At 38.7% G+C, this 18,228-nt stretch overlaps 1 protein-coding gene across 1 annotated transcript; it reads right to left on the reverse strand.

The window, feature by feature from the left end:
* Nucleotides 1–14,947: 14,947 nt before the first annotated feature.
* LOC109159787 lies at nt 14,948–16,715 on the reverse strand. Its single transcript, XM_019307899.1, has 4 exons — nt 16,346–16,715; nt 15,932–16,275; nt 15,706–15,820; nt 14,948–15,594 (listed from the first exon to the last, which is right to left on the reverse strand). Exons 1-4 carry the CDS (start codon nt 16,713–16,715, stop codon nt 14,948–14,950), a joined length of 1,476 nt encoding a protein of 491 aa, XP_019163444.1.
* Nucleotides 16,716–18,228: the final 1,513 nt, after the last annotated feature.

The raw sequence follows: 18,228 nt of genomic DNA on the forward strand, positions 1-18,228 counted from the left end.
ATTTGTGTGTTTTAGAAACTACCATATTTATGTATGTTTAATTTTGGTGTCTAATTGAAATTTGTCTAATTTTCTAAATCTGTGTTAAAGTTAATTGGGAGTTTACCGTGTATATGTTTGTTTATATATGGATGTGTTTTAATTGCTTTATTTTTTTAATATGTTTCGAAATTATGTGAGTAATTTTGTGAAATTATATGTGAGATTTACGGATATGTGTGTAATTTGTGTGATTATATTTATATTTTTTTATGATACATCTAACGTGTGTTTTTGAGATGATGATGGAAGAGATCAGATTGGATTTAAAACCTCCACCCCTTAAACCTCTACCCCATAAACCCAATCCCATTAAAACTCTTCACCTTTCAAATCTACACCTCTTGATCTTCCACTCATAAATTACATCCCACAAAAATCTCACCCCCTCTCACAAAATCAGATCCCTTCATTAATCCTAATCGACACCCTCTCTCCCTCGAAGAACCCGATCGTCACCCATGCCTCAAATCTGATAAAATCCTCTCTTAAACACTAGTAGTTACTTGTCTAATCTCCTCCTAGCACCGTCCTCCTCAACCAATAGAGATTCATCCAAATTTAATGGATGTCAATCATACCTGTTCAGAACCCAACTGTCGACCATAATCCCTGAAGATCTCAGACGATTCTCCGCCTATATATATATCGGCAATCCAAAAACCGTGCAAGCAGTGCATTTTATTTTTTTTTGCAGGAAGAACAATGGTTTCGAAGGAGAAGAACAATGAAGAAAGAAGAACATCAAAGAGAATCTGGAATCAAGTGCGACTCCAGAAATTACGAGCCAGAAGGGCTGAGGCTGGAGGACATCTGGTTGGAGATACTGCAAACGACCCTCTTGTCGTATCTGAAGAGAAAGGCCCTGAACAATATACACCTGTTTCACCACCAAGAGAACCAGGGCTTATCTATGCTGAAGAAGGAGATGCTGAGAAAAGCTTGCCACCACCGTGTCAAGGCTTAGCCGAACCACAGAAGTCAAAAGAATCTGAAGGACCTTTTCTGAAATTTTCACCTGTTGTGCAACCGGACATCTACCAGGAAATCATGAACATGAGCAACACTGAGTACATCGACTATTTGAAGCAGCTGACATTCGGACCAGTGTTGCCACCACCGGGCTTTGAAGGAATTTCTCATGAACCTCTTGCACCACCAGTTCAGTTTGATGCACCACCGGCCGCAGAACCTGACCTACCACCAGTAGCACCAGAACTCGTTCTGCCATCTGCTCCTCCACCGGTGAATCCCCGCATCCGTCCACCTGTGGACTACACGAGGTTCTTCAATGCAACGTACTCGTCTTCAAGCTCGAACATGCACAGTGAAGATTCCGGACCAGGGTACAGCCCATCTCCTCCACATACTGACGAGGACAACAGTGAAGATGAATGTTGTTCTACTAATCGCAGTTGATGTGGTTGTATTGTCTAAAAGGAATGTCTTTTGTGATCCTCTCTCTTGTACTCCTGATTAAAGGAGTAATAAATAAAAATGTTTGGTTGGCTGTATTTGGAACAAATCGTATTTCCTACCCCATTAAAAAGGACCAAAAATGAACAAAACTTCCTCATCACGTTATATGGTCAAAAGTCAAAAATTGGACCCTACAAGGGATGAATTTAGAGACCAAATTGATGGTGAAATCAGACCATCAATTGGGGGGAATATTCACATGAAGTGCCAGTACACGATAACACCCCTATATTGTCACTTCAAAATACCTCTCTGGAAGCTACTTTAAATGCAGAGCTTATTTCAAGAACAGAGGTAATTGAAGAAGAAGTGGAAAATCATCTTGAAGAAGCCGAATCACCAGAAGAGAATTTGCAACTCACCGAAAATCCGGTTCTTGGAGATTCAAGAAGGAATTTATTCAAGAGTTTACACTCTTTGAATATGCAAGGAGGCCGAACCCGAGAAGAAGATGAAGATGATTTATTGGTTTCTTTGTTTGCAAAAGTCACTAAATCAAGTGATATGGTGTGTCAGAAAATTGGAAGTATTCTCACCGAGCAAGGACATCTCTCTCTACAACATTTTGAGAACACACGAACAAATTTGAAGGAGTTGTTGGAGTATCAAAACACTTTGCAGACAAAAATTGAAAGAGCCGAACAACATTTGAAAGGAGATCTCACTGAAGGATTATTGGAGATAATCCAACTTACGAAGAAGGAACGAGAAGCCACAGAGAAAATCAACAGTGAAAGACACCTGAGACAAATCAAAGCCATACAAGATCAAGAAACAAGGATAAATCACCTTGAGGTGGAATTATCCTCCATGGCTAATAAATTGTCTGTTTTGCAGGATGTTTCTCTCAAAACACATGATGGAGTTAAGATTGTTAAAGCCAATCAAGAACAAGATTCCAAATCCCTTGGCTTTTTGATTGATAATGCCATAAGGGGGGAAGAAATTCTCAATCATCTGGCTTTACAACAACATGAATTCATCATTGGAAATCAGTCACAACAACCAGCTCAGACCGCCGCACCTACGAAAGGCCGTGGACGAGGACGTGGTCAACAATCCCAAGTTGGTTTCGCTCAATTTGCAAATCCAAGTCTTGGATCAAGTTCATCAAAAGTGGCCGAAACTCGAGATTGGTTCGAATGCTCAAAAGGAACCTTAACACCGCAGAAAGTCTGGACATCCGAAAATGTGCCGGCTATGGTGAAAAGATGGCCAAAAGCTGATCAAGCTCAATGGATTTCGGACAAGAATAAAGAAGAAGAAGCGAAACGAAACCGAACCGAAATGTGGTATGAGCTCAGAGACTATACCAAGAATAATGGTGAAAGTCTGGGATTCCAAAGAAGTTTTGAAGAATGCATAATTTGGTGGGAAGCCGGAGCTCTTCCGGGCACCAACATTAAAGAGGCCTTTGGACACTACATGGCTGGGAATGTGACTAAGAAATTTGAATGTGAGAAGTTCAAGAATGATATCTGCAAGATGAGAGAACATATCAAGGATATATTGAAAGCTGACATGGGAGTCAAGAAACCCAGAAGGTAATCAAGCATATATTCCTCAAGAAATATGATGTTTTAAATTTCGATGATTTTGGCTAGCTACAATATTTCCTCTTTCGACTAATATGAATAAAAATTCCCTTGGTCTGATCTAAGTCTGTTTATGATTTATTTTTTTTTTTGGCTATCATGTAATTAGTTGGTGAATCAAAAGACAAGAGTTGTTAAACGCATGCAAAATTTTGATAAAGATAAAAATTGATTAATCAAGGATGCGTATAGGACTTGTCTAATGATTGCTGTAATTTGGGGCAAACAAATAATACCCGGAGTATTCGGGTTGTCGAACCACAGAGAGGTGGTGTACTAATCACTAGCTACTAGGTTACTCATATGAAACTAGTCCGAACAAAACTTGAAGGTTGATTAATTGCATAAAATAACAAGCAGAATAAAATAAGTAGCAAGGTTTTGTAGACAATAGAGCAAAATAGGATTCTTGGGATCACAATGTTTAATCACCTAGTGCCAATTAACGTTTGTAATATTTGGTTTGGAATTAAGATTTGTATGGGAATGCAAAGTGGAATCGAATTACTCCCGTAATCTCTATTCCTAGTGAATTTCCACTCCCATGGCTTAAACACCCAATAAGATCAAAGATCAGCATTCAATTATTCCTAATTACTACCATCTCCCGATGAGCAATAATCTAGAATAAACTTCCCCTAATTAGTTCCCCTTTCCCAAGGACCAACCATTAGGTGCAATCGTGTGTGACCTAATTTATGCCCCAACTCCCATTGGTGACACAAACATGACTGTGAAGCTAGTAATTTAGGCCTTTAACCACCAACAACAACAGATTAAAACAAGATTGCAACACAAATCATAAAACCAAACATAAATATATTAAGAAATTAACGAACTAGGCACATAGGTTCATAAACAAATTCACCCAAAAATCCCTAAGGAATTTAGCTGAGCATGGCTAAATTATACATAGCAAATATGAATAAAGGATTACAAACCATCAAAAGAGTACAAGAATTGACCAAGCGATTCTCCCGAATCTCCGTGGCTTCCTCCTTGCTTCCAAAGATAACTTGAGCCTCTTGAATTCTCTCTTTCTTGTCTACAAAGAACTCTGAAAATCTCTTGGTCCCGGTCTCTGTCATTAGGGTTGAGGAAGGAGGGATTTTATAGTGGGTACAAAGTTGAGATGAAATAGGAATCTTGTACCAAATTGGACTCAAATTCTAATTCCTATATTTAAATAAAGAAATTGTCGTCTTTAATGATATTTAGAATTTGGAAGATTCCTTGAATTGCTAACTTTTAATATGGAGATATGAGCCTTGAAGTCCGCGCAATTGATATTAGGAAAAGAAATCTCGCGCTTATATTGAATTTTGCCCAGCTGCGCCACTTTAGGCGTCTGTTTTTTTATCCGCGCCACTTTAGGCGTCTGTTTTTATCCCAGAAACAGACGCATATTCGACGCGTCGAGAATTTTCTCGACGCGTCGAGACTTCCTGTGCGCGAATTAATTAGCTACTGGAAAATTTCGACGTGTCGAGCCCGCTCGACGCGTCGAGTCCACTGGGCCCCGAACTCATCCAAAATTGCTCGAAACTCATCCTTGAACTCCCCTTGGTCATATCTTTGACCTAAAATGGTTCAAAAACACTAACAAACACCGTAAAATATTCAAAACAAGTGCGAACCATAATTAAATGATAATAGCAAGGAAAACATGTATTAAATAAGCAAAATTAAAGAGCTTAATTACTGTGATGATTCAAAATAACCATAAAAACAAGCACAGATGTGATAACATCATCTAAATTAATTCACAAAGGTTTATTTTCCCTAGAATTATTTTTGTCAAACTCATCTTGGCTTTGTCGAAATAAAATTGAGTAAAAATAAAAATATTTTTCAAAGCCTTAAAGCCAATGTTTGAGTATAGGTTATGGCATTATCAAAAGGGGGGAAATTGTTAGGAATAAATTGTAATAGATTTTGATAAGCCATATTGTAATTCGTAGATCCCCAATTTTATTTTATTAGACTAAGTCGAGTCTTAGACCAAGAAAGGGAAAAATAAATTCATTAGTTGAGGAAATGGATGAAGAAGATATCAATCCAAAAATCAAGAATTTGTCAAGAGAAAATGGCAAACAGAAGAGGAAGATGTATGCGTATGAAATTTGAGAAAATCCCTCAAGAAATCCCGAAGAAGAAAGAACGTGACTAGAAGTTTGCATGAAGCTATCTTGAAGATCAAGCATCTATGGAAAGAAAGGAGTACACCAAGTGAAACTAGAAAATGACTAAAAGGCTGTACGGACGAGATGGTAGAAGCTTGAAATATTATGTGCAAGGTCATAGGTTTGAATCTCACATCCCACATATTTTAAAGAAGCCAAGTTAAAATTCCATCTGATCAAGTAAGAGGCGATGGTTTGGCCGAAGGGATACAATTTGCAAGTCAATGGGATGAGATTTCCAATTTGACTATGGGATGAGATTTCCAATTTGACTATGGGGTGAGATTTCAAGGGATGCAAAATCAAAGGGAATGAGATTTCCAATTTGACTAAGGATGAAGTTTACAAGTGAAGGGATGCAGTTTCTCAAATTGGTATCCCAAACAAATTGGAACCCCGAAAGGGAATGAGATTTCCAAATTGACTAAGGGATGAAGTTTACAAGTGAAGGGATGCAGTTTCTCAAATTGGTATCCCAAACAAATTGGAACCCCGAAATTGAAATAGGGATGCAATTTCATCAGAAGAAACAAATTGGAACCCCGAAATTGAAATAGGGATGCAATTTCATCAGAAGAATTGAAGTTCAAATTGGTACAGGGAAATCAATTTGAAGGGATGAGATTTACAAGGCTTCAATTCAATTGGAGATATAGATTGCAAGGGATGAGATTGCAATTCCAAATCAAGTAAGGGATGAGATTGCAATTCCAAATCAAGTAAGGGATGAGAATTCAATTGACAAATCTAGCAAGGGATAGAGATTTCATTAATAGAAAGGGATGAAGTTTCACAAGGGAAGAGATTTCCAAGTCAATTGAAGAGATGAAGTCTGGAAGCAGTATACAGACCCAGATACACGAAAAACAGAGGAAGATATTAGAAGAAGTTGCAGGAGCAAAAATACTAGTCTAACTAGTAAGGGATTATATTGGAGAATATATTTTGAAGATAAAAATCCCAAGAGGCGTGATCTACACCAGATGGAGATTCATGGGACGCCATTTTTGCTGAAACCTCAAGCTCAATTTGAAATATTTGACAAGATCTGCAACGTTATCTTATCTTCTGACAAAAGACTATACAACTAAGCAAAATTCGAAAATGAGACCGTTTCTTTCCAACGGACGGATTCTCATTACCAGCTATAAAAAGATGAAGATTGAAGCTTTGGAAAGCAGAAGCAAGAACGCAATAGAGCAAGAATACAGAGATAAACAGAGCATATAAAATTCAAAGAAAGCTTTCCATCTCAGGAGCTTAAATTGATATATCTTTTGTGAGATAAACACTCAGAGTGATACAGAGCTTAGAAAAGAAATATCCAAGAGTGTTGAAATCTTCATCAACTTCGAGATTAAGCGCATCAACGAAGATCATCTACAGAATCTCAAAGTTGGAAGCAAGGCAAAACTTGTTTTGGAGCAAAACAAGGGAAAGGAGGAAAGTAACACGGAGTTGTGAAATCCTGGATTGTCACACGGAGCTGTGAGATCCGAAGCAGCAGTGTCGGGAAGACATTGGGCGTGATTGGTGTGGGCTTGGTGATCAAAGCACCAGATCACGGAAGATACGTTTCTACCGGATCGTAGAAGACGGGGGGAAAGTAGCACGGAGTTGTGAAATCCTGGGAAAGTAACGCGGCGACGTGAAACCCGAAGCAGCAGTGTCGGAGGCACTGGGCGTGATTAGTGTGGGCTTGGTGATCAAAGCACTAGATCACGGAATTCATTGTATCTTGGAACCAAGAAGTGGTGGATATAGTGAATTAGCTCTTGGAGAAAAGAGCAAGTGGAGTAGGAGGATTACATCACCTCGCGAACCACTATAAATTGCCTTGTGTTCTTTACTGCTTTCTTTACTTACTGCTCTTGCTTGCTTCTCACGTCAATAATCTTGACACGATCTACACACACACCGTATCGTTTATTTAATTCCGCTGTGCACCTGACTCTAACAATCTAGTTAAGAGTCTTGGTTTATCTCTGGCTTACCTTTTGTTATATTGTGCGAAAAAGTTTGAAAGTCTATTCACCCCCCCCCCCCCCCCCCCTCTAGACTTTCACCTTACCTCTTTTGGGACCAACAATCAAATCACTCACAACATCAAGAATCATCAAATAGAAGCCAAGAAACATCAATAGCAAGTAGAAAATAAATTTTGTATAGCATGGGTTACCTTTGAAGACCAAAAACCACTTTCTTCTTACACTCCTAAGCCTCTCCTTGAAGCTCTTTCTCACCCAAGACTTCTTAAACAACCAAACCACAAAGAAAACACCAAAATAAGATAAAGTCACCTTAAAGTTAACTAAAAACACTAAAAAACTTTAGATAGTACCCCTTCCTATGCTTGGGAGGTAGAAATGTGGGATCTTGGATTGAATCTTTGCAAGGCTAGGAAAATCTTCTTTTAGCTTGGAGAGTAAGCCAAGATTTCTTAGAGAGAAGGTGGAGTGTTTAGGAGATTGGCTAGAAGATGATGAATGAAATGTGTGTCTTGCTAGGGTAAGCTTAAACACCAATCATGTGTGAAAGGACACCTTCCTATCCGGAACCTCAAGAACATCAAGAAATCTATATGTAAAGCCCTAAAGACAAGTCCTATACTAAAATCAACACCCGAGCATGCATAAACCCACCCAAGAATACCAAGAACATCACAACACGAGATTCACGATACAAACCCCAGGGACAAGTTCTAGACTTAATTAAATACAAGATCATATCAATAACCACACAGGGCCATCAAAAATATCAAGAATAGAAATAATTCACCATATAAACCTAAAGACAAGCTCTAACAAGGTATACATACAAAATCACACAATCAATCATTCAATGGGAGCCAATCAATAAACAATAGCAAGGAAAATAGGTTTTATAAGACATGGGTTCGTTACCTCTTTAGCCCTAATCGATTTCCAAGGCTACTAAGGTCATTCCCTAAGATTCTTCTCCCAATTGATCTTCCTAAGCTTGATGGTGGGGGATTTCCTTAGCTAGATTTCCTGAGAGATTTTCGAGTAAGATGGAGGTGAGGAAGGGTTCTATATGCTTCCTAATCTTCTATTTATATGTTTAAGGGAAAACCTATTCAGGGTCTGGATGATAAAGCCCACTTTCATTATTCCCTACGGGCTTAAGGTTTCTAGTTCAGACAAAGGTTCACGATCCATTGAGGATCGCATAGATTAATTAAGAGAATTATAATTAAAATAAATCCTTCTTAATTATTTTGATTAACATAATTAATTTAATAATTAATTCGGGTTTGAAGGCTGTAACACGGGGTGTTACATTCAGGTTTGGCCTCTCAAGGCTGAACTCTGGTCAGCCGTGAAAGCCGTGGCTGATTTGGTTGGAAAATGATACCGAAGTTTGGCATAACTTAGTCCGCAAGGCCTGCCAATTTTCAGACGATATCCGTGCCCGCGTACACGAGTTCAGGCCTGAATCAAGCCTCTTCAGTCTCATTTTGGGATTTGATTTGCACCCACCCCCCCCTGCGCACGAGAGAAAGCCTCTATTCTATACAATTCAATAAGCCTTAGAAAAGCTCTTGTATAAATAGTGGTCCAAATCCACTTCCCAAACCAATATGGGACAAAAGCTACTCTCAAGCTTTTTCCCTTCACTTTTCCAACTCAAATGTGTCTACTTTGAGAAAAATTGAATTTCAGGGTATTTTGAAATCGAAAACAACTGTGTTCAACGGTCGATCCCTGCATAGGATAGGTACGGATTACCGCACCCTTTGAACCTTCCCTTGTGAAGATATGTTTACTTTACTGGCTATATGGAAGAACGCGATGTCTTTGAACCTACCTCCGTTTGTGTAGACGAAGTCATATTTCACACAGGAACCTCCCAACCATGCTCTGTTCTCATGACTGGCCGTTTTGGTCGTGGGTCACCGTTCCTGGTTCTACAAGAGTTTCTAAAGAATTGTGCCCATAAATTCTCCTTTGAAGCGACCCTCACTTCTCTCTCACATAGGTGATTCTTTCCCGAGTATCCCACATACTCACACATGTTAACCGACATTCGAATCATTAAAGCATCAACGTGCTAGCCTCGTACAAGAATCACTGTTTTAACGAGGAGTGGTAGGGAGTCCGAGACCCCCATAGTGACACACTCTGTTCCATAATTTAGTTGCCCGATTGAACTTAGGTGCCAGCTAGGTTGGGTATCCACTATAGAACTTTTAGTCCAAGAGCTTTAGACTCATTCCTCATGTCAACTTCTCCACAACTTCTTTGCCTAACCCTTTGGTTAGCGGATCCGCTATATTGTCTTTTGACTTTACGTAGTCAAATCGAGAGAACACTAGTTGAAGAATAAGTAATTAGCATATAAAAGTCCCAGCATACTATAGATAAAAATAATAATGTTGAGAATGTTGATGTGAGTGAAGAACTATATAATAAGAAGAATTTTATGATATATTATAAATGTTTTGTAAGAAAATTATAAATGATAAGAATCAAAATCATTGAAAATTTGTAAGGGTGTATTGAATTTAGAATTTCAATGACTTTTGTACTTTTTAAAATAAAAAGTTGATAAAAGTCTATAAATGCTTTTTATATAGACTTTTATAGAGTTTTATAAAGTTTTAAAAATTATTGAATGACTCTATGAAAGTCAATAAAAGTTTATTAAAATCTTTCAATTTAAAAGTCTTTAAAAATCTACAAAAGTCATGATTGAATACACTCCCCTAAGTATGTATTTATTTATATACATTTAGATCGTGCATTGCACGGGACAATAATATTTACTCCCTGTTTGGCAAATGGATGTTAGCTGTTAGCTGATTGGGTTAATTAGAGGGTAAATTAGTTGATAACATTAGCTGATTGTAAAAAGGTGTTTGGTAAGTTAGGTGATAACTGTTTGGTATAATTTCTTTTCTCAAAAAGTTAATTGAAAACATTGCTTTGAGTAGTTTTTTGAATTTTAGCATTTTGAAATTACAAAAAGCTAATTAATCAAATACTTATATTGATTTTTGAACCAAGTCAAAGAGCTAATAGTGTTAAATAAGTCAAAATTAATCTACCGATTAACTATTTTACAAAACAGGGCCTTAGTAATAATAATACCAGATTATTGTAAAACTCCATGGGTGGCAGTGACTATGAGAGACGTACAGTACGTAACTCAAACATACCTAAACGATGGTGCAATACATTTGAATTTTTTTATATTTTTTTTAAAGGAAATTTGAATTTTCTTCAAGCATGACATATACTTATATTTATAGGCACACAAAGTATTCATAATCTTAATCGTAATAGGAACAAAATATTCCTACTCTTAATTATCATAGGAATTGAATAATTAAGCAGTTTTACTAAAATTAAATTAACTAAGTTACTTGTCTAACCATAAATGAAATATGCATGTTATCCTTGGAATGCATGGAAGGGGTGATATTTTGTTTTCCAAGTAGATTGGATGATATTTTATTTTCTATGAAAATTGGGAACAGAGTATCATATGATAAGAATATGTCGTCTTTATAAAACATTCTTAATTACCTTAATTAGATCAAAATGTTTATAATTATAATATTAAAATTTATTATATTGTGTTTGTTAGGGTTTTAATTGCTCATAAAACCTCAACATATAATTGGCAATATTATTATGGCAAACTAAGATAGGGTTAGCTTGGTGTCAGTTTTGTTCTACAGAGGACTGATTGATCAAATACAGCAACAGAGGGACTGACACTGAAGATCTGTTTTAGGAAGATGTTTCCCTTTTGCAGAACGCGGTTTAAGAAGTCAGATTTGGAAAGAAGATCAGCGTATCTGTCTTGGAAAGGTATGGACCGGATCTTTAAGATTACATTTTTCTTATATCGTCCTACCATCTACAATCACAGATATCTATGGAGAGTGTTCTTATTATGGAACTATAAGTACTCTTATTCGATCAAGAATTAGGGTTATGCTTTTAAGAAGAAAGAAACACTTAGAACTAGTTTGAAGATCATATCTTTGATTATCATTCCTCTTCTCAAGGCAATTTTTTCTTGGTGATTATGATGAAGAACTTGAGAAGAAATATCACTGTTTAAACGAAAGGACGCTAAGATCACACAGTTGTGGGAACAATATTGAACAGCGTCACTGAAGTGGACTGCATCAGAGTTAGCTCTCCAAGTGAAGGGATTTCATTGGACTTCTGCATGCATGGCTCTCCAACTTCAACAATCCACTAAACTTGTGTAGACTGGGTACGTACCTTGTGTGGGGCACTTTAGTGAGATTATTGTTTCTCTACTTTTGTACATTGGATTATGAGTTAGTGGATTGGACGCTTTTGTGATCGTCCCCCAGACGTAGATACACACCGTATCGAACTGGGTAAACATTTAGTGTGTTGCTTTGTGTTGTTTTGCCTCTTTCTACAAACTTCTCAATGACCTATCTAACTGACTGACATCATCACCGAATCAGTCAGTCCATTTTATCAGTCGTTTAATCCGGTTAATTTGATTAAAATGAGGAAATGCAAAATTACAGTGTTTTATATATATAATGTTTAATTTAAAAAGTACTATTACATTGATAAGTCAATTCAATAACTATTTTAATAAGCATCACACAAATTAAACATATATTAAATCAACAAAAGCGCGCAATTCGGAGGGCAAAAATTATAAAAGCATAGTTCCTTTTAATAAATCATATGATAATATGATATTAGTCAGAGACCAATACTTAACCTCTAACCATACCCAAAATATGTGTCAATTCCTAAAAACATAAGAATTTCAAATTGTATTCTTTTATATATTTTGAACACCTTTCATATTTATTCTCAAATAATATTTTTGAATACTACTGCTCTATTACAATGTAGTATAACACAAACGCCTCAACCGAGGCTTAAACTCATAACCTTCCAAATGGAAGTCCAATCCGGGTACCATTTGACCACATAGTTTTAGTTATTCTCAAATAATATAATTAAACACTATTCTATTAATCTAGTTTGACTAGGTTCATTATAATTGCTTATGTTACTAATAATTTGGGCAACTTCGAATTCCTGAGCGGCATCAGAATTAAGTTATAACATGAATGCTGCTCTTATGTTGCCTTTCACGTTGGCTGAGGTCAAGATTGCACTCTTTTCGATGGCCCCGGAGAAAGCGCCGGGTCCGGATGCTATGACGCCTGTTTTCTATTAACATTTCTGGCCAATTTTGGGGCATGATTTGTTCATGTTTTTAACGAAGTGTGTAACTAACAGAAGCCTACCACAAGGACTCAATTATTCCAACATTGTCCTGATCCCAAAAAAGAAGGTACCCGAGAAAGTCTCGGACTTACGCCCGATTGCTTTATGCAATGTTGCGTATAAGGTGCTGGCCAAAACGCTAGCTAATAGACTAAAAGAAGTACTGCAGAGTGTTGTATCTTTGTCTCAAAGTGCTTTTGTCCCCGACAGACTCTTAACGGATAACATAATCGTGGCAGGGGAAGTAGGGCATTATCTGAGGAGGAAGTCAGGAGGATTGATGGGTTGGACGGCATTGAAACTTGACATGGCCAAGGCCTACGACCGGATGAAGTGGGGCTTTTTGAAGGGGATGTTAGCGGCTCTGGGATTTTACCAGGGATGGATCGAACTACTTATGATGTGTGTCACGATCGTGGCTTAATATATTCAGGTTAACGGGGATTCGGTGGGATCGATAAACCCGTCTCGAGGCATCCGTCAGGGCGACCCGCTGTCTCCCTACCTCTTCATTCTGTGTGCTGAAGGTCTATCTATTATTTTACAACAAGCCAAGGCGAGAGGTGATATCCATGGTGTTAGAATCGCACGGGATGCCCCACCTATATCACATCTGTTCTTCGCGGATGATAGCTTATTATTCTTCAGGGCTACATCTGAGGAGGCTCAGTGGGTCAAAGACTGCTTGGAGATGTATAGCGCAGCCTCGGGACAAACTGTAATTTTGCAATTCCTCATTTTAAGTAAATTGACAGAATTAGATGACTGATGTAGATTACTGACTGATTCAGATAAGAGGCCAATCAGTAATGATAGATCACGAAGAGAGAATAAGAGAAAGATAACTGCACAAAAGCCAAAGACACAGAATGTTTACCCAGTTCGATACGGTGTGTATCTACGTCTAGGGGACGATCACATAGGCGTCCAATCCACTAAATCATAAACCAATGTACAAACGTAGATATACAATAATCTTACCCAAGTGCCCCACACAAGGTTCAAACCCAGTCTACACAGGTCTAGTGGATTGTTGAAGATGGAGAGCCATGCATACAGAAGTCCAATGAAATCCCTTCACTTGGAGAGCTCACTCTGATGCAGTCCACTTCAATGACGCTCTATAAAGTTCTTCCCACAACAGTGTGATCACAGTGTCCTTTCGTTTAAGCAGTAGTAACTCTTCTCAAGTTCATCATCTTAATCACCGTGAACATATTGTATTGAGAAGGTGCATGACAATCAAAGATCTAATCTCATATAGCAGATATGGAGTGTTTCTTCTTACTTGCGGCGTAACCCTAATTCTCTTCGAATAAGGGTACTTATAGATCCTTTAATAACCACTCTCCATAGATGTCTTTGATTGTAGAAGGTAGGACTATAAAAGAGGAATGTAATCTCAGAAGATTAGGTCCATACCTTTCTTAAGAATATACACTGATCATCTTTCCATATGAGTCTGATAATACCGCGTAAGCCTTTTAAGAAACCAGCTTCCTAAATCAGATCTGCAGTGTCAGTCCTTCTGTTGTTGCTTCTGATTGATCAGTTATCTGTAGAGATAAACGGATAGACTCTAAACCTATCTTAGTATGCCATAATAACAATGCCAATTATAATATGGGGCTTTTGAACATTTAAAAACACTAACAAACTCTCCCTTTGGCTATTATTTAGCAAAACAACTCGACTAGAAACTCAAAGAGCTAAGATAGGTTATTATAAAGAAGCAACCCATATGTCCGAACTGATTACATAGAATGAAAACAGAAACATAGGATCCAAAACAGTTTAGGATAAAAAAAAAAAAAAAAAAAAAAAACATAAACGCCCAGCCAGGGCCAGAAGGGACTCGAACAAAAAACAAAAAAATTAAACTCCCCCTGAGTTCATACTACTCCCCCTTTTTGCCAATGGTAGCCAAAGATCAAGCATTGGAGGGAGAGTCACTGTCAGACTTCACAGGATCAGCAGCAGCAGCAGCTTCAGTCAGGCTCAAACGAAGAAGAACAGTAGCTAGCTCAGTACGGGCACCTGTCAGTTGCTTTGCAATAATGCTGTGCACCGTCTCAAGATCAGCAACTCTTGCCTTCAGCTGTATGGAAAGCTGAACATCCTTATCATGAGGAGAGTCATCAGGCACAGCATCTGGTTCAGGATTGGATGGGGCAGTCACAGGAACAACATCCCGAATGTGATCTCCAGACAGAAGACATTTATCAAAAGTATAAAGCAACGTTGGGCTGATTACTTCACTGGGCATAGGCTCAAGGCCCTGAGTGGTAATGATGCCAAAAATCAAATTTGGGAAGGGTAGTCTTACCTTCTGTTCGCGTGGTTGAATCAGGGTGAGGATGTGATAGTAAATTCATTTGCCCAGATCAAGTTACATCTTTGTTCCAATTCGAAATAAGAACCCAGCCAGAAGCTTGCCAACTGTGTGAAAATGGGCTGATGGGAGCCAGTTGTGAAGAGCTAGGCGGTGTAAAATCACATATCTGGACGTGAGATGGGAGCTTTGCAGATAGTCCTTGTCACCCGTAGGCCATGATTCTGTCTGCCCACCGGTCAGAGTTCTGGCAACTAAGTCCCAGTCAGCAACAGCTTCTTCTTGAACTGCTGGCAAGCCATAGTATTCATTAATCATATCCGGCCAAAAAACATACCACCTTCCTCTGATAAAGATCTGCATCGGTCGTGGCCCTGTGAGAACGTCAATCTCATCATTGAGATTGAAATAGAATTCATATGTGAGCAGCTTAGAGTAAGGGCAGATGTCCGTGACAGTTTTCAACAATCCGACTTCATTCAGCAAGGGCAGAATGTCACAAACGGAGTTCAGCTGGTTCTCGTCCACCGATCTTTGAACAATAAGATCCCTTCTAACCATAGTGGCCCATTTGGTCTGTGCAGCAGGAGATACAAACTGAGGCCGGTAAACAGATGGGTCAGTTTCTTCAACAGGTGGGACCTCAGGGGTGATACTTCGACCTCTTGATCGTGTGGATGGCTTCCCTTTTCTGACAGAAAGGGCTGGTACAGAGGTAGCTTGAACAGCAGTAGATCCTTTTTGCTTAACAGACGATCGCAGAGTCTTGAACACATGTTGAACAGGCGGGTTTCCTTCAGGCTTAACTTTCTAACTCGAGTTTTTCTTCTTCTCAAGCTGATCCACATCAGCATTATCATCACCGGTCTCAACAACAACCTTTACTGGGACATTCTTCCTTTTTGACCGTCTTGTTTCCTTGGTTGGGGACTGAACCGGAGTCACAGAGTGGCTAGAATCAGAAACATTTGCAGTCGAGCTTCCAATAATATTCGAAATCTCTCAAATTTTGAAATTCGTGGAGTCAGGATGAGCAGTTGCCTCAACAGTTGGAACATCAGATTGAAGTGCTTGAGATCCATACACTTTAGCCAGTATTTTATCATCTTCACTTGAGGATTCGGAAGGATGAATCACTCGATATGGTTGAGGGATGGAATCAGATGGTAGCCCAGCAAAGAGTCGCACATGTTCCAGACTCTCTCCTAAAGATGTTGCAGTGTAAACAGGAATTCCACCTGTTTTCTCATACTTGTGGGGGCTTGATAAATCAACAGTTTCAACAGTAGTAGGTAAAACAGGAGTATCAATAACAGAGCAAGTTTCTTTAGTGTCATCAACATTCTCAGCAGGAGGCAGAGCAATATTATCAGAAGAGTAAACGACTAAACTCAGTGGATTTAGCTCATCAGAGGACTTTGCTTTCTCATCAGACACATGCAAGACATATCATACCAACAGATTCACTCAAAGGCAGAGATAAAGAATCAACATTCATAAGAGGCTTCTCGGAATCCAAAGCAGTTAAATTTTCAGAAATAACAGGCACACAAGATGGGGTAGCAGAAACATCAAGTTTATCTGGTGAAATTTCAATAGGAGTTTCAGAATAGTTTGACCTGTTTCGGAGGATCTCCTGTCTGTGTGTTGCCTCTTTTTGAGCAGCTGCGAGATACAGAGGTTGCGCCTCCGCTTGCCGTCGAGAGGCCTCAACCAATTCTAGGGCTCGATGTGCAAAGTATTGAAGGAATGCCCCGGCCCGATTTCCATCCAAGGGTTCTAGAATATATACTGGAGAAACTTCATCACTGGCTTCAGAAACCATCATAAGCAGTTCAGTCGCATCATCTTCAGACCATTCAGCATAAGCTCTGGGTAATTGGTCATCACAGTTACTAAAATCTCGTCGCGAAGCAGAGGATCAAGTTTGAGCTTCTTCTTCATAGCAAACTGCAGCAGCGTCTGAATATGCTTATGGGCCACCTCCGGAGAGTGTGTCTTGCTTCCAAGTTTGATAATGATGTTTCTTATAGGGTCTGCCATTGAAGGTTATGTGCGAAGAGAATAGCAGATCACTGAAGGCAGATATGCAAGAGAGACAGAAAGTTGAGAGCTGTGGTGATCGAAGATGTGTTTTTCTTCTTGACCCGGTATCAAATAGGCTTAATGGTGATGAACCCTAATTAATGCGGCTTGTCAAATATCATGCAGACGCGATTGATTGACACAACGGTACAGCTCCTTTTTAGGAAGGAAACGGAACCCAAGGAAATTTGAAATTCGAAAAGAAATTAAGATCTTTTAAGATATCTCTGAGAAGCATAATGTTAAATAATCTTCTTAACATAAATAGAGATGAGTCTTTAAGGAAAGTCAAATCATAACACTGACCCGTATACACCAACTCCTCTCTGACGGACCAACAAATTCCCAGAGCAGATCTGAGAATTTCAAAACGATTAGCATCCAATGGCTTAGTCAGAATGTCCGCCAGTTGTTTGTCAGTCTGAATGTATTCCAGTTCAATTTCCTTGGATTCAACCAGGTCTCTGATGTAATGATGCCTGATGTCAATATGCTTCGTTCTGGAATGTTGAACAGGATTCTTGGAGATGTTAATAGCACTGACATTGTCACAGAAGAGTGTCATTTTTCCTTTAATGTACTTCAGAATGCGTTTTGCAGTTATCAGATGAGATTCCTTTGGATCAGATTGATACCTTGCACAGATTCCTACACTGAACATTATGTCTGGTCGACTGGCAGTTAGATACAGTAGACTGCCTATCAAGCTACGATAGACTGTGTTATCCACTGATACACCAGTTTCATCTTTCGATACTTTTGTAGAGGTGGAGACAGGTGTTCTGGAAGATTTACATGTTTCCAGATCAAACTTTTTGACAAGATTCTTAGCATACTTCTCTTGCGAAATAAAGTATCCTTCAGAACTTTGCTTGACCTGTAGACCTAGGAAGTATGTCAGTTGACCAACCATGGACATTTCAAACTCTTCCTCCATTACTTTTACCAACTCATCAGTGTATTTCTGCAGGGTCGATCCAAACACAATGTCATCAACATAGATTTGAGCTATGGTTACATGACTTCCAGTAGTTTTTACAAACAGAGTTTTGTCAACACTTCCGCGTTTATACCCATGCTAGAGCAAATACTGTGTCAGTCGTTCATACCATGCCCGTGGGGCTTGTTTAAGACCGTAGAGAGCTTTTCGAAGCTTATAGACATAAGTAGGGTGTTCTGGATCTTCAAAACACTTAGGTTGAGCCACATAGATATCTTCATGGAGATACCCATTCAGAAATGCTGTCTTGACA

The sequence above is a fragment of the Ipomoea nil genome, unplaced genomic scaffold (assembly GCF_001879475.1).
Source record: "Ipomoea nil cultivar Tokyo-kokei standard unplaced genomic scaffold, Asagao_1.1 scaffold2845, whole genome shotgun sequence".
NCBI classification, from domain to species: Eukaryota; Viridiplantae; Streptophyta; class Magnoliopsida; order Solanales; family Convolvulaceae; genus Ipomoea; species Ipomoea nil.